Source organism: Colletotrichum karsti (assembly GCF_011947395.1).
Source record: "Colletotrichum karsti strain CkLH20 chromosome Unknown Scaffold3, whole genome shotgun sequence".
Lineage (NCBI taxonomy): Eukaryota > Fungi > Ascomycota > Sordariomycetes > Glomerellales > Glomerellaceae > Colletotrichum > Colletotrichum karsti.
Window position 1 is genome coordinate 833,558 of NW_024065903.1, and position 19,405 is coordinate 852,962.

Here is a 19,405-nt window from a genome sequence, read left to right on the forward strand (position 1 = left end):
TACGACATGAGAACATTCGACGTACGGAAAGACCAAAAACGGGATTACGGGATTAGATGATCAATACTGTGTCAATGAATCACAGGTTTCTTTCACGAGTTTCATGCTGTTTTGTGGTGTGCTGTGAGAGTGACCGTTCTGTTGGTACATTGCATTTACAAGCTTTTTGATAAGTTGGTATTGTACATTTTCAGTCACCCGCTTCCCGCACCACCGCTGCCGCTGCTTAATCCCTAAACTCTCCGTAGAAAGGGAGGCCGAGAGCCTGGAGCAGCAGCCTAGCTTGGCGGTTCGATGTGGCGGTCGTCTGGATGTAAATATGGCAGCCTGGAAGGAGCTAGAGGACTTCGTCAGCAAGAGTGTCACACTTCGCAGGCAGCTGGTTCTGCTCACCCTGGCGGGGTACATGTCGTAGTTGATCTGGAGCTCGGGGAACCAGGCGAGGTCGTCGGGCTTGAGACCGATGGCCAGGTTGCCGTTGGCGTCGCCGGTGGACGCGTTGACGCCGGGCCAGTCCTTGATCTTGGGCAGGACGAGGTTGATGAGCTTGTCGAGGAACTCGAGGGCCTGGTTGCCGTAGATTGTGGTCTTGACACCGGCCTTCTCGCCCTTGCGGATCTTCCACTGGATGACGTTGCTCTTGGTCTCCGTGATCTCGGGGCAGGCGCCGCTGATGGACTGGATCACGGAGCGCGCGACGTTGAGGGTCCCCGGCGTCTTGCTGTTCATCGGCATGTACGAGTGCAGCGAGACGGCCTTGATCTTGGGCACGTTGCGCCAGTCGATGTTCCTCTCGAGCAGGTCGAGCTTGCTGCCGCCCCTGGGCCCACGGCGGGGACGGTTGATGTTGTACGGCGACGAGTCGTCCCACTCGCGTAACCGCTCGCGCACCGGTTTGTCTGGGGTGCCGGGGGGCTTGTGGAGGTAGGTCATGGTCAAGAGGTCGGCGGCGACGGTGGCGTCGTAGGTCTGGCGCAGTCGGGGGAGGTTGAAGGGGCCGGGAACGAAGTCTCGTGCCGTGGGATCGGTGGAGAGCGGTGACTGAATCGGGTGCAGCGGGCCGCGGTCGAACTTGGGGGGGTGAAACTGATATCTATTTGGTGGGTTGTTAGTCGATTTGCTGTGCTTCGGACGAGATGGACAGTTGAGGCATACCTCTTTCCGGGAAGCTCCTGTGGCCTTTCAGAGACACGTTTCGCCGTGTTGTAGGCCTTCACGGTGGCTTCATCGGGGCCCGGGGCGCCGAGGGATGAGCCGGGCTCGAGGTCGGCCAGCTCAGGAGCGGCGGCTGCGTTGGTGGAAGCGCATCGCTGGGCGACGAGAGGCGTCAATTGCCATGGCGAGCGCTGCCTACAGATAGCCCGAGCTAAGCGGGAGCTTTCCCGTAGTGTGGTCATGGTATCGTCGTCTCTTCTGTCGCGCACCCTCACGACGTCGGCAAGGCTATGTCGCGATACTGGAAATTTCAATCTCGAAATGTTCAAGATTGTCCGTGCCACGTGTGGCTGGAGGATTATTATGGGTCAATTCGTGACCCCGGCCAACAAGATGTGGCTTGATCATCCCGCTTTTTCAATCCTGGAAAGTTAGGCATTAATACCTCACTAACGCCGAAAGCTTCGTCACATCACCGGACGGGAGCGAATGGCTCAGCGGCACCCGAGTCTAGTGGGTTTCCGGGCGCGGCGGACATTCGGACCTTCGACCTCGTGGGAGATGGTGTACTGTCGTCATTGGCAATCACGCCGTCGCCCGTTTGCCAGTCACCCATTTCGCTAAGAGATTGATGAACATCGGATTCTAGCTAGGCGCCGAAGATCCTTTCTGCAGGAGCGGATATTCTCGCGCACGCCGTTCGATTACGTAGCAGCGATCATTCGGCCTCAGCTGAAGAGGGGACCGGACACAGTCACCAGTCCCACGGGCCGGGTCAGCAACGCGTTGCAAGCGATGGGTGGGAAGGAGGTTTGTCTTCCGCTGCGCAGACTCAGAGCTGACAAGGTGGGGGGACGACGCAAAGCAACACTCGGACACGCGAGATCAGCTAGGGCAAAGATGGGACGGAGGGATGGGAAAGATGGGCGTTGTGCATCTCGATGATGGGCGGCGAAGCGCCCGTCATGCGGGTTGCCTGATTGTGCCGGAGATGGACACGAAAGCGAACGTATGCGGTTTACGCGGAGCGCACCTCGTCGGATTCGAAGCCTACTAGTGTCACATCAACGTCCAACCGACGGCCCACGAGGGGGTTGTCAGTGACAGATTACGCCACAGAGCTTTAAGGCTGCGGGCAGCTAATAATCGCGGTACAAAGTCTAGAGGCAACCGTCGTTAGCATCGTGGCATGTGCTAGCCTTTAAGTTGAATCACTGGAGGCTGGTGGAGGCTGAGTGAGAGGCGCGAAATAAGTGCTCTTCTATTTTGGCCCTTCGTCTGTTCTTTCGGGTTGGCTGTATGTAATCCTCTTGTCTGTTCTTACTAGGTATGAAATATGAACACGGACTGGGGTTGTTGAAACTTGAAGCATGGGCCATAGAACCATGAGGTCGGATCTGCGCAAGTAAGGGACGCGCCAAGACGTGTGCCATAGGGTATCATTGCCGCTATTTACAAGGCTTCACGAAACAAGAGCGAGACTGGCCCAGCCGAAGGTGCTTTTTTTGCCGCGCCAAAGCAAGGGTCCCAATCGTTGTTCAGAGTTGGGACAGGGGATCGAATGACCTTCAATTGATGTGATGGGTGACTTGCCACTTTCATCAAAGGAAGTCGGGAGTCATCGTCCTTTTCGGATGGTGTTCCCACGACAGACAGGTCAGGCCTTACGTATGTCACCTCGCGTGGATATAGGATGTTGGGGCAGGCAACTTTTACTCATAGTTGGCCGGATATCATATGTAAGAAACGCGGCGGCCCGGAGAGACAGACAGAACATTCTGGTTTCTCGTCTGCCTGTTACATCCACATAGCAGTACATCCTCTGCCAAGTCGTATTTTGGCAACCTAGCTATCCTTCTGACGAAAGCTACACGTGTTACTGTTGGTAAGCTCCTCGGGGTTACGATCATTTCTAGACGGACGAGGAAAGTCTCGTTCACAAGTCGAAAAGTCCGCCTCGCCGTCGCCGCCACGGAGCAAACTGCATCGACAAGGCACTCCTGGCGAGACTCCCAAGTCAACTGACGGACCACCTCTCTGCAGGGGGCACCAGGTGCCCAGAAGAACAGATTTTAGCGGCCGAAAGTACCGTCGCACCCAAGCCTTGCCACGTCGGTACCTGGATCCACCGTGCAACCCTGCCCAAGAAAAAGGCCCTCATTCTGGACCCCGAATTTTTTTGAGCCAAAACCACGAACCAGCATCTGACCCCGGCTCGTCTTTTTGGCTGGTCAACACCGCTGCGCCTGTTGGAGGAAGGCTCGCTACCTTAATTGCTTCAGCTGTCCCCCTCGTATCTAGACGAGACTTCTTGTCCTTTTTTACGAACCTTTAAGTCCCGACCTGCACATTTCAAAAGCAACACTCCTCCAGTACTTACATTGACACCGACTTACGCCTTGTTTGCTTTGCAACGCTCATTCGCCGACAACAGCACCATCCCGTCGTTTTGCAGCTCCTATCGACAGGTCCAGGCCTGATCATCCAGCCCCTCGTCCTTTGCGACTGCGAAAATCTGCCCCGCCGAGACGCGCCAGAGCCCCTCCATACCTTGCATACGGATACATTCTTCTCTCTCGACATTGCTCCCCACTCCCCTATTGCTGGCTGATGGGGTTGCGATTTCGACCTGACCATGGTTCCTGACCGCTGAGACGACTGCTTTTGTCAAGTAGCCTCTCCGGCTTCACCCATCACCCCTTTTCTTACACAACGAACCCGAATTGCCAACATGAAGGGCAAGAAGTTTCTCAGCCTGCGGGACAGGAACGGCGCCCATCGCAGGAGCAAATCCTCTGAACCAGGGCATAAGGTGAGTTTGCGACCCCTGGCGTTTTCGTGCCTTCACATGCTGTTATGTCTGAGCGGAGTGGAAGCTAACTGCTCGTTCCTACGACACAGAGCCGACCACTATCTTCCGAAGCTTTCAGATCGCTTTTCAAAGGAGACGCCGCGCGACGAGAACAAAATGACGAGGAACTTAAGGAGAAGGAATCGGCCAAGGTACTTGAGCCTGTAATACCACGAAAAGCCGTCTCTCTAACCGTGCGACAGATCGAGGAGATCACCCAACAGCTCGCCGACTCCAACATCACAGACGTTTCCGAAGAACACATTCGCGACTCGCTTAACAGCAAGTTTGCCGAAGGCGATGTCGAAAAAACCGTCGAATTCATCAAGATGCAATGCAAGGCCATGGCCGGCAAGATCACGCATTACAATCCCCAGATCGAGATGGTTGGTGCGGAGAACAGAGGCAACGTTACTTGTTACATCGACTCTCTCCTTTTCGCCATGTTCGCCAAGCTGGATGCCTTCGAATGCATGCTGAAGAACGACTTTACGGACGAGCCTAGACGCAAACTCGTCACGCTGCTGCGCCTATGGGTAAACATGCTGCGAAGCGGGAAGATGATTCACACAGATATGGTGAGTAGTACCCCGTGATCTCCTGCGTCCCCATTGCTGACCAAGTCAGACGAAACTCATCCAGGATGCCCTCGCCGAATGTGGCTGGAGCGACGCCAAATTACTTGAGCAACAAGATACCTCCGAAGCCTTCGCGTTTGTCACCGAGACCCTCCAGCTTCCCCTATTGCAATTACAGGTCGACCTATTCCACCAAGGAAAGAATGACAAAGACGATCACAAGCTGGTTTACGAACGATTACTGAACTTGGCCGTGCCCCCTGACCCCGACGGAAAGGGCATTCGATTGGAGGACTGCTTGGAAGAATACTTCAATACACAGGTGGACGTGTTGAGGGACAGCCACGAGGAGAAGAAGGAGTTGGCAGCGCAGACCGCCCCGGGCAAGAACACCATTCGTCTGGTGACGCCAGAGGGTAGTACCGACTTTGAAGCATCGGACATCCTGAGTGCGTCTCCTCTGCAGCTTTCACCAGCTCTTGAACGACGATGGACGGCTTCTCAAGCGCCGAATGGTACGCCCGAATCACCAAGCAGCTCAACGCGTCCTGCTCCCCGGCACCGCTCAACTAGCGTCATCCAGCGGGTCGTTTTGGAAGAGAAGAAGGAACCGACAGAGTCCGAGACGCCCAGCATGCTTGAAAAGGCGCGGTCAACAGTGGTCAAGGCCGTTACGATCCCTGCCTGGCAGTTTTTTAGGTTGATTCCGTGGCATGCGGCTGGTAACAAGGAGCCCAAGAACGACATGGAGGTGGCCATGAACTTCAACCAGAGACCTGTTGTCGGAATCTGCCTAAAGCGGTACATGATGACGAACTCTGGTGTACCGCAACGCCACAACACATTCATCGATATCCCAGACAGTCTGAGACTGCCTCATTTCATGCTTGCTGGCGAGGCGCAACTTGAGGAGGACCCGAACGGCTTCAGCATGGAGTACAAGCTGGTTCTTCAATCGGTGGTTTGCCATCGCGGTGATTCGCTCTACAGTGGTCACTATATCTCATTCGCACGGGTTGCGCCCAAACTTCTCACGGACAATCGACGACACGACTTGGACCCCCCACCCGACTACGAAGAAGCGCAGTGGGTTAAATTCGATGACCTCAACATCGAAAGCAGGGTGACGTATGTGGATGACATCAAGCAAGCACTGAAGGACGAGATGCCATATCTGCTATTTTACCAGATTGTGCCAATGGTGGAGGTTGCCTCAACTGAAGAGACGGAGACCGAGCCGCCTTCATACAACGAGTCCAAGGTCAGCATCAACCTACCACTTACGCCCAACCCGCAGGAGGGCATCAACTCCGGTGTCCCATCTTCCAAGAGCGATTACTTCGAAAACACCTCAATATCACCACCCAAGGCTCCAAGCATCCGATTCTCATCCGACCTCGAGAGGCCAACCCGCCTGAGCTTGGACGATGAGCCATACGGCTTGGGCTTCAAAGACTCCCGCCGAGGCAGCGTCACCTTCACGGACTCTACTCTGGGCACACCGGCAATCACCCCAGAGGCTGTGTCCCCGGCAATCACTCCAAATGAGGAGACAACGGCTCAGAGACTCTCACGGGCAGCCGCACGTTTCACTGCCAAGAACAAGAGCAGACCTACGAGCCAGGCCGGTGAGGGACGAATCAGTCTCACTATGACGCGGCTCGGCGGACTTATGCGGCCAAGCAAAGAGCCCCTGCGAGAACCGGTCAACGGAAATGCGCTGGCCGCATCTGTCAGCGCTCCCCTACCGGATCATGTGCCCGAAGAGCAGTTTGTCGAAGACATCGCGGCGGAGCCCACCCCGGTGGCCGAGGGCGACAGACAAGATTCGAAGGACTCGAAAGACTCGAAAGACTCAAAGAACTCGAGGGATTCGAAGGAGTTCAAGGAAAGGAAATCCGGAGAGCACCACCACAAGCATCACAACCACAAACGGGGGAAGTCAAAAGAAAGAAAGAAGAACAAGGACGGCGAGCCTGAGCGGGAATGTGCAGTCATGTAAAGGCGCGCGATACGACATACGATACGACAGAGACCACTTGATTACGGGTCGACGGAATCGCCTACTGGTTTAAGGACGTCCATTTTTTTGGGAATTGGATTGATGCAGAGCTTTTCTCGGCTCTAGGTTAGCGAGGAGTTTGGCGGGCTAGATTTGGAAGACAGCCGACATGGATGAAGCCCATTCGCAGCGTTTTATGACGGGAAACGCGTGCGCCGTTATGGGAGGGTGGCGTTGAATGAGTTCTCAAAAACAGGGATACCACGGACGAAAGGGATGGGTGGTTTTGAGCCCCCGCCAGGATGAGGGACGGACTAGGATAATAATAATGTGGTGACTTGATCGTCATTCGTCGAGCTCCATCTACCTGACCACTGCACAACTGTGACATGCAATCGACTTCATGCTTGGTACCATTTCCATTTTCCCATTTACTATAGTGTCCTGTGCTGGACCAAAGAGACGTCCTTTTCGGGCTATAGCAAGATGTTCATTCCTTCTCCATCACCCCTTCTCTGAATTTGACGACTCCGAACGTGGAGACTTTGCCTCGAGCAACCTGATTCGACACACACTCTCTCAACCTGTTCCACCTCTACACACTTAATCCTCATCGTTCTGGCGATCAGCCACCATCTCCACAGCCTTGTTGATGACCTTCTCGGGGGGCCGCTCCGCGGGCTCGGCGGGGGTCGAGAGGCCGGGGATGGGCGACATGTTGCCGCTGGCGGGGCCGCTGCCCCCGGGGACGGGGATGCGGATGTCCTCGGGGGAGCCGGGGGTGATCTTGGGGTCGATGCCGGGGATGTGGATGCGCTTGGCCTCGTTCTGGTAGGCGGCGGGGATGATCTCGATGATCTCGTCGCGGGGGAACTTGAGGGTCGGGATGTCCATGGTGGCGCAGTGCATGAGGTAGGCGTAGAGGACGCGGAGGACGGACTCGTGGGCGATGATGAGGAGGTCGCTCTGCTCGCGCTCGAGCTCGAGGATGATTGGCTCCAGGCGGACGGCGAGGTCGTGGTAGGACTAGAGAGGGGGGTATGGTTAGTTTGGTGGGAGAGGGAGGGGCGTGGAAAAGGGCGGGTTTTACCTCTGCGCGGGGGTATCTGTGGTGGTAAGGGTCGAGTTCGTGCTTCTCGACCTCCTCGGGGTAGATGTGGCGGATGGCGCGCTCCGACATCTTCTCGCAAACGCCGGGGTTGATCTGGCTCATCTGGGAGCGCTGGCGGACCTTGAAGCCCTTGTTCTTGAGGTAGTCGGCGGTCTGCACGGTGCGGCGGCGGGTGGAGGTCCAGACCGAGAGGGGGCGGAGGGGCACGGAGGGGCCGCCCTTCTCGATGAGGGCGGTGCGCTCCTGCTCGCGGTGCTTGAGGAGGACCTCGGACATGCGGGCGGCGTAGGCCATGCCCTGCTCGGAGAGGGGGGCGTCGGCCTTGTAGGAGTCCTCCTCGGTGGTAACGCCGGCGCGGACGAAGTACGTGGTGCGCGACTTGATGTGCAGGTTGGTGAGGTAGAAGACGATGCGGTGGGAGAGGTAGTTAAAGGAGACGTTGTTGTAGAAGAACTTCCTGCCGGCGTTGATCATCTTGATGTAGTTGAGCTCCTTCTCGTTCATCGTCTCGAAGACGGGGATCTTCATGTCGATGCGGCGGAGGTAGAGCTTGGCGGCCTCGTCGGGGTCCATGCCGGCGAACTGGTGGTGTTAGGGAGGGTGGTGAACGGGATTCAGGTGTTGCACTTACATCGGGGGACGAGATCTTGACATTGCGAGCATTCTCGCGCAAGATAGACTCGTCGTCGACAAAGGACTCGATGAAGAGAGTCTACTGGGGTTAGTGGGAGCTACCAGGCAACTGAAAGGGAGAATTCTAACCTGGACGTCGTGTTTGGCAAGTTCTTTTGCCAGCGCGCGACGACCTGCGGCAGTGGGGTTGACGGCGTCGTAGATGGCGACTTGGCCATTCTCGTGGTTCAACCAGGCGTAGATGTCCTCGCGGCACTTCTTCAAGATTTTCTGTCTCAGGATCACTGACTGAGGAGAAGCGTCCGGGAAGAAGTAATCCTCGGGGACAATGCCACCCTTGCCGACTGTCGCGCGACGGTAATCACCGAGATGGAATATACGTGTCTTGACACCCAACCTACGGCCTCTGTTAGCAGTCGACTTCTCTGCTTTCTTGGGGATGTTCTCACCAGCCGAGGTAGCGTGCCATAGACACACAGATGTGACTGCGAGACGGTTAGTCTGAGTTTGCGACAGTGTTGATTGCAACTTACGTCTTTCCGCGAGCAGGGAGGCCGACCATGACGATGGCTATGCGGCCTGAGTGGAACAACCGGCCAGACATGGTGCTGTAGAGTTGGGCCGGGGCCATGTCCTGATCCTCGGGGACATCATGAATGCCGTCGATGAACGTCGAGCTCTTGCGGCGGTATCTGGGCGCGTTGGCCGCGATCTCGGCGGTTCTGATGGGAGATATAATGTCAGTAATGGTCGAATCCGCGAGCTCTGGTCTGGGTCGCAAAACTCTCTGGTCCAGCCTGAGGGTTTTGAGAATGCTAGAGATCGTCTCCATGATATTTGGCATATTCATTATTGAAGGTATTGGCGAAGAGGGTGAAGTAAACAGTGCAAGAGGGTACAATATGATGACATGGGTGAGAGATGATGGTGAATACATATATAGAGGAGTTGAACAGTGAAAGATCCAATCCCCAGACGAAAAGCGTGGGAAGTTGATGTACTCGCGTATAGAAACCCAAGTATACATGGGCTTAGTCGTCGTCCTTGGAAGTTGCAGACCACCGCCCCGATGACTGACTGTGAAAGGAAAGCTCTTGACCTATAGCTTCATTGTGCCGGTTCTCTATAGAGACTTATGTTCCACAGGGAAGCTTGCACTTGCTGGGGGCTATTTGGCGTCACACTCATTGACCAATGCCCCCTTTTGTTGCTGATCAATATTGTTTCTTGTTATTCCACTGGCCGCTTGACCAGGTATTTGCGATGCGGAGACGTTCTTTATGCTTTCACTCTCACATATCCCACTTGACTTGCTGAAAGAAGTCGAGGAAGTCTAAGCCTTTATGGTTTCTCTCTTTAAAGGCGATGACCTATTCGAGGTGCATTCGCCAGCACCATTGTCCTCGGGTCCTGAGACACAATTCATTCTCATCTTTGGCTTGAAGTCCGACATGTTCACAAAGTCTGGCGGAGCGGAAGAGGCAGTCGAGTAAACCCAGAGCACTTGCTGAGGTGACTTTGTATGATTTATGAGCCATCACAGAAGGAAAATATCAACTCACAATAGTGTATCCATGGTGACGGGTAAGATATCCGAAAAGTAGAATTGGCGAGTTGAGAGCCGGGTAAGCGAATCAAGGATTATGCCGAGGGATCAGAAGTGGGATCGGGTTGGTTTCGAGGCATCCACGGCCTCTGCGCCGGATGGAGGGGCCGCTACGGAGGGGAATAGCGGGGACGATGCAATGACGCAGTGCCGACTTAACGCGTGAAACGGTGCTGGCGATTGCTAGTCCTCACGAAACCGAATCAAAGCAGAAGCAATTCTCGAACGACACGGAGTCGAGGATAGGCTTCCGAAGGAGAAAATCGCGCAGAAGGAGGTGTTTCGAGGTTTGTGATAGCGGTCACGGTGGAAGTGACGCTGATGTCTGAGCTGCCCCGTTCCGAATTAAGCCGCCAGCCCTTTGGAGCGCCGAGGACCCTCCTTCGCCGAAATTCTGTGGTCTGTGCTGGCGGGCGCTCAACTGTGATGTGCAAGGTAACAGCGCCGGATGAACTTCCAAGGAGGAATAGTCATGAACTGGTTGACAACTGAGTTGCAGATATCTGGAGATGTTGTAGAAGTAAACTATCTCTTCGGAAGGTAAGGTAGATGCGGAAGGTTAGGTAAGTTGTAGGGCGTCCGGGGACTAATACTGCCCGCAGAGAAGGAGGCTTGTTGGGCTGAGCGATGAATGAGGGCCAAGGGAACGTACCGGATGCGGGCAAGGGTCTTCTCGGCGGCTGTCCCGATGTCTGGGCCCGGTTAAGCTTCGGACCGGGCAACAACTGACGCTGACCCAGTCACGTGATGGTGCTGTCATTTTTCAGGCAGTTCCCCACCCCGTTTGGCCAGTCGTGGCGTGCAGCTAATCCCGTTGAATCCAGCGTGGCACCGTGGCTCGTGCACTCAACCAGGACCTCCAACTGCGTAATGTAATCACCGTGGAAGAAATTTATTCTCTGGACCTGCTAATCCATCATTCCCGATTCCGACTTCGACGACCTCCCCCCCTCCAAACGACCCTGCCTGCCCATTGCGCGAGCTCCAATCGGTCCCCAGGGTAGTCGCAGCTGTATTATTTTCTTTCGTACAAAGGCTCTGTGGTCTTGTCGTCCTCTTTGCTCCAACGTTGTCTCGTCCTTTAAAATACTCGGTTTCGTTTGACGCAGGCCGGCGCCGACCATCGCAACAATGGCGTCAAGCTTGGAGCAGATTCAAAATGTTCTCCTGAACAACCCCGTCGCCCACACCCTGTCAGATGCCATCAACGCATTCTCGGAACGGAGAGCGAAGCTCGGCCTGTCCAACCCTGGTACCACCGAGAACCTGACCAAGGAGGTTCAACGCGATGTCCTTCTCAGCAACTACATGTTCACCGGTCTCCGCGCCGACCTCACCAAGGCCTTCAGCATGTCGCCGTTGTTCCAGGTGTCTCACCAGTTCGCAATGGGTGATCGTCTGAACCCTTACACCTTCGCTGCGCTGTACGGAACAAGCAAGGTTCGCGGCCCCATCACCAGCTCCGCCAAGATTGTCTATTGACGCAATAGTAATAGGTGTTCCTTCAAGGAAACATGGACAACGATGGACAGCTCTCCACCCGATTCAACTACCGCTGGTCCGATAAGCTGGTGTCTAGGACGCAATTCCAGGCTGCTCCCGGCGCTGGCCAGGAGATGCTCCAGTTCGAGAACGAGTACACTGGCGACGATTTCACCGCATCCCTTAAGATGCTGAACCCCTCTTGCCTCGACGGCGGTGTCACCGGTATCTTCATCGGAAGCTACCTCCAGTCCGTTACCCCCAAGCTCGCCCTCGGTCTCGAGACCGTTTGGCAGCGCCAGGCCATGACCCAAGGTCCCGAAACCGCCACCTCCTACTGCGCTCGCTACAAGTCCGCCGACTGGATCGCCACTGCTCAGCTTCAGGCACAGGGTGCTCTGAACACCTCTTACTGGAGACGTCTTTCCGACAAGGTTCAGGCTGGTGTTGACCTGTCTTTGTCTCTGGTTCCTGGTGCTGGAGGCGTTATGGGTGGTTTCCAGAAGGAGGGTGTCACAACCATTGGCGCAAAGTACGACTTCAGAATGTCCACCTTCCGCGCCCAGGTCGACTCTAAGGGCAAGCTGGCCTGCTTGTTGGAGAAGCGCATCGCTGCCCCCGTCATGATGACCCTGGCTGCCGATGTCGACCACTTTGCGGTATGTTACAGCCCTTGACTCTTGTGCGGCTCCCACTAACTCCTTAACAGCAACAAGCGAAGATTGGTGTCGGCATTTCCATCGAGGCTGGTGGCGAGGAGCTCCAGGAGCAGCAGGAGACTCTTGGTGCTCAGGGCACCCCCAACATCCCCTTCTAAACTCGACCCGAGGCTGACTTGGCACTCGCCGAGTCTGAACCGAAGCTCCGCTCCTAATCGAACTCAATAATTGTTTGTCCTCCGGTGAGGACAGGAAACGACATCAACGAACCCGACTCCTCTTTGCAAGTTCATTTTCTTATACTGCTGTCTTAGTACACGACTTCACGCCTGACAGCACGGACCTGACGAAGCCGAGCATCTCATGAACCCCTGAATCTCACAAGTCCAGTCCATCCGTCACACCTTTGTTCGTTGATCCGCGATTCCTGTCCTCTGCCCCTGAGGACCTGTGTATATTACGCTCAGGACGAGCAAAGAAAGGGCTAGCGTGGTGGTGTATTGGCTGGCTTGGATGCATTTTTTGGGAGGTCTGGAACGGCATACCCGATGTGGAGTGGCTGGTGGCTACCCCAGACGAGAGCATCTACCTGAGTTCGAGCATCATGAATGGCCCTCATGATGAACAGCTCTCACATGTACTTTGTATGAAGGAGATAGAATTCAAATGCTGATACAGGCCCTGTTGTAAAAAGGGAAGCTACTTACGCGTGATCTGACCGGGCCAATGTGGGAAAGAGGAAGCCGACTTTGGCGTATCAGCATAAATTTGCGGTGGCACGGTCTAGTCACAAAGATTGCATGTGGAATCGGTACAACAACTTCAAGGGTCAACGGGAAGAATTAGACAGAGAACAATCAAGCAAGCATTCAAGACATGGAGTCACTACATATCTCAAGGACATCTCATAGCTCACTTTCGGTTTGACTGTGGCTGTGAAACCGCTTGCCCATGTGAGGAAAGCGGCGCTGCAAAGGTGATCTTTCGATTGAAGGTTCTGCCAACTTACTACTGGCTTATTACCCGCGCACAGCATCTATCCCAACCATCAACTTGTGATTGTTACGCAGATTTCAGAAACAGCAAATCAGCTGGATTGTCAGTGTCATAAGAGAAAGAACAAAAATAAATCAAAGGCCAAAAAAGTGCAAAAAAGTGCAAAAGTTCGGGATCGAACCTGCAGGCTCGGTTCTTGTCACCCTATCAAACCATGTGGTGGTTTACGCCTACTACCGCTTGGCTAAGCGGGATCCCTTTACTGAAGGCCTCTGGGATTGATTGGAAAGTTGAGCGTCGAGGTTGCTTATAAAGTGTCTGGTGTGATGTAGAACAAAGGAAACGAGTGTGGTGGGGTGAAGTGAGGGACGGTTGTTTGGACGGAAGGAAGGAGCGTATCAGTCACAGGCACTCTATCCCAGAAACGACACTTTCACTTTTACAGATGGGTCGCCTCTGTAATTTTGCTTGTCTGCCTTAGACAATGTTATCCCTTTACATAAAATCTCTCGATGGCTTACTCTGAGTTAACCGTCTTGAACAATTGCTTGACATCCTCGTCACTCCATTCCTTGACGCCAAGGAGAGCGTTGTCACTCTTCTCCCACGGGGCCGCATACTGCTTCTTCGTACACGCGTACAAGATCTGCGGAATCATGACATCGGGCGTCAGGATACCCTTCTTGATCGACTCCATGCAGCTGGCATAAATGACGTCCACATCCATCGTAGTCTCCTCCCACTCCCCACCAATCGCCTCCTTCGCGAGCGCCGCCAGCTGCTTCTGCGACTTGTTGACGGTATGAACGTAAACAATTCTGTTCGCGGTCTCGTCGGGGTGAAGCAACGTCCCGACGACGGCGCGTCCGACGTCGCCGAGGTTGGTGTACGGCACGACGTTCTCCCCGTCGTTGTGGTACGTGATCCTCTTCCTCTTGGCGTCGAAGCCCATGAAGGTCGACCGGATGCCCCAGTCGAGGAACGGCCCGTTGGCGATGATGCTCCACGTGAACTTGTCGCCCGTCTCCTGCGTCTTGGCCTGCATGTACTTGTGCGTCATGCCCTTGATGCCGAAGACGGGGAGCTCCGGGACGTGGGCCTTGACGGGGTCGATGCCGAAGTCGGGCGGGATGTAGCGGTAGACGCCGGCGGCGATGCAGGCGTCGACGACGCGGGTGGCGGCTTTGGGGTCGAAGGAGCTCGTGGCGTTGACGAGGGCGTCTTGCCCCTGCAGGGCCGAGGTCAGGGAGTCGAGGGAGTCGTAGTCGACTTCTTTGACGGTGGCGCCGGAGGGGAAGTTGTGGCCTTCGGCCTTACGGGTGAGGATCGTGATGTTGAATTTGTTGGTGTCCATGAGGGCTTTGACGACGGGCGTGCCTACGTTTCCGCCGGCCTGGGTATGTTAGTTTGTGGACGTTTTGGTGTCAAGGGATTACCTACGCCAGCGACCGCAACGTTCTTGATTTGAGGTGCCATTTTGTTAGTTTTGTGTTATTCTGGGGTAGCAATATGTGCCAAAAGATAATGATTCTCAGCCTTCTAGAGTGTGGAAGAGGTCCTTCTTATGCATTCCAACCGCGAGCTGAGGCAGACTCGAACCATAACCCGCTGTGACACAGCTTCGTTCCAGGCTCGTCTGAAGATCTCATGATAACAGTCCATGGAAGAGCTCTAGAAGGCCTGGAGCTTCCTTCCTGGCAAGCTAAGCTCTAGCCCGGTGGCATGAGGTTAACGCACACGCAACACGTGTTCCAATGCGCCTTCGGTGCTCGACGTTGTTCTCCCCGTGCGGTAGTAGATCTCGCGACATGGTGACCGAGTACGGTATATCCAAGCTTTGTCGACTTTCACCAACTTGCCTGCTAAGTTTCCGGCTATCGTGTTGACAGATGCACCTGAGGGGCTTATAAGCGAGTCCAATGAAAACGCTCGGCAAGCAAGTACATATTGGTCTTACTATGGTATGAAGACGGCTCAGTAGCCTGGCTGATGTGTTTTGAGTTGAAGTGTAGGTTTCCTGTGACTGTCATGATGTACGTCAGCAGCCGTCGAGAACCGACTGGCCGTGCGGTTGACTTTGAACAAGGCACTGCTTGGCTGGAGATGGGACGAAAAGCATCCGGGTCTGCCGGGTTGGTGATGTCCAATGGTTTGCCGTGGCGGGATTGAGTTGCGAGACGAGACAAGCACAGCGGTGATAAGTAAAGAAAGCCAAAATCGCCAGAGACGGCGTACGGGGAATTCAAACCACCGCTTCTATGGCGCGGGGGACATCGGAGGTCCGGAGTTCGATGGCGGCAGTGTGGTTTCGAGATGCGAGTTCTCTTGGATCGAAGTGATGATGTGTACCAAACTTTACACCTTCTTTGAACAAGTGAAAAACAATCATATGGTATCGGTCCTCCGTATGTGTAAGAGTCCGGGGCGAGCGGTTGCGCCATCGTGCGAATTGCAGTCAGCGCAAAGTGGCCCATGTTTCGAGTTGTCACGAGTTTGTCTTGAATTGCTTTACTACATAGTACTATCAGAACACAATGAGGAAGACAGATGTGGGCCTCGTCAACTTACAGACAGCTGCGACATAGATGTAGACCTGTGAAAGACCTGCAGGGCTGAATGACCCTGAATCGTTGCAAGTTCCCTGCCGCATCGCTCACAGCTACACGCAATGAATTGGCGTAGCTAGGATCACATGCGTGATGGTAGTGACAACCACGAGACTCCTAGCTTCCTAGGTGACACTGCCATCTGGAGCCTCAGGCGAGTAGTCCTAGAGTTCCGTTGCTCCTTCGCCTCATTGATGATCATCAAAATTCGTGTAGGGCCAATTTCTCTCTCAGACTGGAAAAGAAAGCGCCGTACAAAAAGGGACATAAACATATAAGGCTAGGTCTTCCCTAGAATCATGATTCCTTGACTTACATCAAGTGCGCCCATTGACTGTGCTCTCAACCTACTGGATGCAGCAGAAATTACTTCGGTTATGGAATATGATGCCTTACATTGCGATGCAAATAAAAAGGCGAGAATGAGATTGTTGTGTGAAGACAGCAGTTCTTTTCAAGGTGAGCGCAGAATACCCAAGGTAGGTAGGTAACTCGGTACCTTACCTTACCTAGGTAGCTGCTCATAGGCGGGTCTGGCTGATCTCAGCTGCCCACAGTTGATCGCCTCTGGTTCAAGTGTGCGGGGTTGTCCGGTCTCAACACCGCGATCTCACGATGAGTTGAAGAACTCATCAAAAGCCTCAACAATCAAAACAAAATGAGAAGCTTTCAAAAGAAAGCGAAAGAGTGCGATGACCGAGACTCGAACTCGAAGCCGGAGCATGGGAAGCTCCAATGTTACCCTTACACCATCATCGCAAGTTGCATAATGATATGAGAATCTGGTTTATAAAGGATGGCGGGAATAGTCGGCTTATGCCAAGGTTGGCCGTGAGACTAAACTCAAATCGGCAGCAGGATTTCGGCTGTTGGTCTCGTCTTACCTGGAGCCGTCCGGTACTTGAGTGTCAGACAGTTGTGTTGTTTGAAGAAGCGTTGATGAGTTGGCAACACTTGAAGTACGGAGTACTGCGGGCAAATTCAGTGTTCTCCGGGATTACTGAGAGTGAAAACCAAAGAGTGAGTTAAGTTGGATGTCTGCAGAGAAAAGAATGTTCAATTTTTTTATTTTCATTTTCTTAAATTCGGTACCTTGACCGGACCACCGACCGGGGCCGGTACGCCGGTACACCGGCCCTGATCTCGACGGGTCCCCCCGGTCGCACACGTACCTTATGTCATTTCATGCCCAATGTCTTTCATTTTCATTTCCTCGGTGCTGAAAGCTGGGTTAAGTTCAACGAGGTTGCGACTCCTCATCCCTTTTGACGGCAAGCGAGTACTACGCCTTTTAGTGTATGAAGATAAACAGGGAATACTGCGAATGAGCTCTTCAGCCACAATATCGCAGTTAATAGATCAAGTAAGAATCAGGTGTCACTGCTGCGACGCTAAAAAGCGCACTCTCGCCGTCAAATGGATGTCACGAAACAAAAACAAGTCAATCAGAAGATCTGTGGGTTGCCGCCATAATTCTATGGCTGATCACCGCATGATTTTACATGCCTCAAATGCCAACAGTTCATACCACAATCCAAAGAAGCCAATTTAGGGGCTTCATGTTTTGACGCAAAATCATAGCAGCATCTTATTTGGTATCTAATCATCATCATCACCAGCGCGACGCTTGCCCTTCTTCTTGGCACCACCCTTGAAGTGCTTCTTGCCAGACGAAAGCTTGACATCCTTAGGATCAACACCAGCCTCCAATGCGATCATCGCCCGGGCTTTCCTTCCGCTCAAGTGCTTCTGTCCTTGCTCGGTGTACTTATGGCTGAACGGCATCTTGATGTGGCCGGCACCACTGCCTCCAGCTGCAAAGAAACCCTTATCGATCTGCTTCGACTTGGGGCCAGCTGGGAGCACTGCGAGATCCGACGGGGCTATTGAGATATCATCACCCATCAGGGACATGGTATCCAGAGACGTCGCAAGTGCCGCGCGCCTCTTCTCTGGGAGGTGGGCTGCGTCGTAAAGCTCATGGTTGAATTCCGGTCCGTCAACGGTGTTCGGGGGCGGCTCGCAGTACAACAGCTTGCCGTTGACGTAATCCTTGAGGATGTAGCGGGCAGCTCTCGACTCGTCGGGCTGTCCCAAACCTTGGGTCTGGAAACCTCTTGCCTTGGCATACGCGGCGAGCAATTCCTGCGCCGAGGGAATACCGGTTCCGCCCTCTTCCATCGCGCGAGTCTTAATATTGATTCCGTAGGCAGCTTCTAGGAACTGCTTGGGAATTCTGCGAGCGACGAGTGCTGCAGGGCCAGTGAACTCTCGCAATTGGTCGATTGGCAAGACACCGTTGCAAACGAGGTCGGCCTTAGTGTTGGCGAAGTTGGGGAAGACGAGACCGGGGCAATCGCACAAGACGACATTCTCGCTCAGATGAATAGTCTGGAAGTGCTTCGTCTTTCCTGGTGTTGACGAGACGGACACTTTCTTGGCACCAATCAAGGCGTTGATGGTCGATGACTTTCCTACGTTGGGGTATCCAACAAGACCGATCTGCAGTTTGTGACCAGGCTCTGCGGTTGTGTCATTAGCAACATACTTAATCCTCGAGGAGATTCTGACATACCGGCATTTTCGGGTGCATGGCTAAGGAAGATGTCTTCCAGCTCCTCCACCGTCAATATCCTCGTGTCCTCGTCATCAACCTCAATCTCGGGCTGCGCGGCATCGACGCCACCTTCCTCAGCACCCTCACTCTCAGGCTTTGTCTCCTCGGTTTCCGCCTCCTCCACGGCCGGCTGGGCTTGAGAGCTGCTGCCGGCTACCGGCTCTTCCTCAGCGGATTCCTCCTCGCTTTCCATGGACTCCTGAAGCTCCTTCGCCAAAAATGCCGAGAAGAACTTGTAGGCGATACCATTCTCCTTCAAGTGCTTGGCCCACATCTTCCGCTGGGTAAGCGTCAACATATCGGCCTTGTTGATGAGCAACAGGTTCTCCTTCTTCTGGTCGAGATCCTTGACGTATAACTCCAAGTCGTCGGATCTGAAGAGCAGGGGGTTTCGTGCATCGACAATCTGAACCACCAGATCCGACCTCTCAATGACACGCCAGAGTTGCCTCCAAACCTCGAGGTTGCGCTCGAACGGTGTCATGAGCAGATCGTTGTTCTCCTGGAGCTCGGCAAGGCCTCGGCGCCAGTCCAAGAAACTCTCTCTCTCCCTTCTGTCCAACTCTTCCCTGGTGGTGGAGGCATCCCACTTCGGCCTCCTCGGTACCGTCAGCCGTCCCTTGTGAGCCTTCTGTTTTCCAAGCACAGCCCTCTCCTCCGCTCCGGATAACAGGTATGGGTTCTTCTGGTCGGTGTGAATGATCTTGATGTTGTTCATCTTCTCGGCGGTGAAGTCCGTTCCGGCCAGTTCTGCTGTCGCAAGGAATTCGTCGAGAGCACCCTGCTCCGTCACCGATCGCATCTTAACCCATGCTGCCTCTTGTCTTTCGTTCGTAAGGTACTATAGTGTATTAGCATCACTCGAAATGTGAGTTGATTTGCGTGGTAGCTTACCTCTTCACCGGTGGCGTGGTTCACTCTCGTGATTGACGTCTTCTTTCTGTCCGAGCCACGACCCTTGCCGAAACGGTCGTTCATCAGGGCATTGCCCAGACCGACGGTGTTCTTGGACTTTGCGTGCACCATTTTCGCGGTTGTGTAGTTCGTTACAGCCTTGAAAATGAGAGTCTTGAGGGACAAAATAAAAATGCTCCAGAGAGCAAAGATGT

At 54.1% G+C, this 19,405-nt stretch overlaps 6 protein-coding genes across 6 annotated transcripts; 2 read left to right on the top strand and 4 right to left on the bottom strand.

Moving 5' to 3' along the window:
- Positions 1-226: 226 nt before the first annotated feature.
- On the bottom strand, positions 227-1,397 carry CkaCkLH20_01335 (ribosomal L5P family protein; the record flags this gene model as incomplete). Its single annotated transcript, XM_038884054.1, has 3 exons — positions 227-337; positions 394-1,093; positions 1,156-1,397. The coding sequence occupies 3 exons, from the start codon at positions 1,395-1,397 to the stop codon at positions 227-229; spliced, it is 1,053 nt and encodes a 350-aa protein (XP_038750646.1).
- A 2,489-nt stretch (positions 1,398-3,886) lies between these two features.
- Positions 3,887-6,586, top strand: CkaCkLH20_01336 (ubiquitin c-terminal hydrolase family protein; the record flags this gene model as incomplete). The annotated part of the gene is made up of 4 exons (XM_038884055.1): positions 3,887-3,967; positions 4,057-4,158; positions 4,210-4,584; positions 4,634-6,586. 4 exons carry the CDS (start codon positions 3,887-3,889, stop codon positions 6,584-6,586), a joined length of 2,511 nt encoding a protein of 836 aa, XP_038750647.1.
- Positions 6,587-7,189: 603 nt separating this feature from the next.
- CkaCkLH20_01337 (6-phosphofructo-2-kinase) lies at positions 7,190-9,180 on the bottom strand (the record flags this gene model as incomplete). The annotated part of the gene is made up of 6 exons (XM_038884056.1): positions 7,190-7,612; positions 7,677-8,279; positions 8,329-8,409; positions 8,460-8,727; positions 8,780-8,815; positions 8,864-9,180. The coding sequence occupies 6 exons, from the start codon at positions 9,178-9,180 to the stop codon at positions 7,190-7,192; spliced, it is 1,728 nt and encodes a 575-aa protein (XP_038750648.1).
- A 1,887-nt stretch (positions 9,181-11,067) lies between these two features.
- CkaCkLH20_01338 (uncharacterized protein) lies at positions 11,068-12,235 on the top strand (the record flags this gene model as incomplete). Its single annotated transcript, XM_038884057.1, has 3 exons — positions 11,068-11,376; positions 11,433-12,077; positions 12,128-12,235. The coding sequence occupies 3 exons, from the start codon at positions 11,068-11,070 to the stop codon at positions 12,233-12,235; spliced, it is 1,062 nt and encodes a 353-aa protein (XP_038750649.1).
- Positions 12,236-13,590: 1,355 nt separating this feature from the next.
- CkaCkLH20_01339 (isoflavone reductase family protein) lies at positions 13,591-14,549 on the bottom strand (the record flags this gene model as incomplete). Its single annotated transcript, XM_038884058.1, has 2 exons — positions 13,591-14,466; positions 14,514-14,549. 2 exons carry the CDS (start codon positions 14,547-14,549, stop codon positions 13,591-13,593), a joined length of 912 nt encoding a protein of 303 aa, XP_038750650.1.
- A 2,729-nt stretch (positions 14,550-17,278) lies between these two features.
- Positions 17,279-19,322, bottom strand: CkaCkLH20_01340 (uncharacterized protein; the record flags this gene model as incomplete). Its single annotated transcript, XM_038884059.1, has 3 exons — positions 17,279-18,201; positions 18,255-19,137; positions 19,191-19,322. The coding sequence occupies 3 exons, from the start codon at positions 19,320-19,322 to the stop codon at positions 17,279-17,281; spliced, it is 1,938 nt and encodes a 645-aa protein (XP_038750651.1).
- Positions 19,323-19,405: the final 83 nt, after the last annotated feature.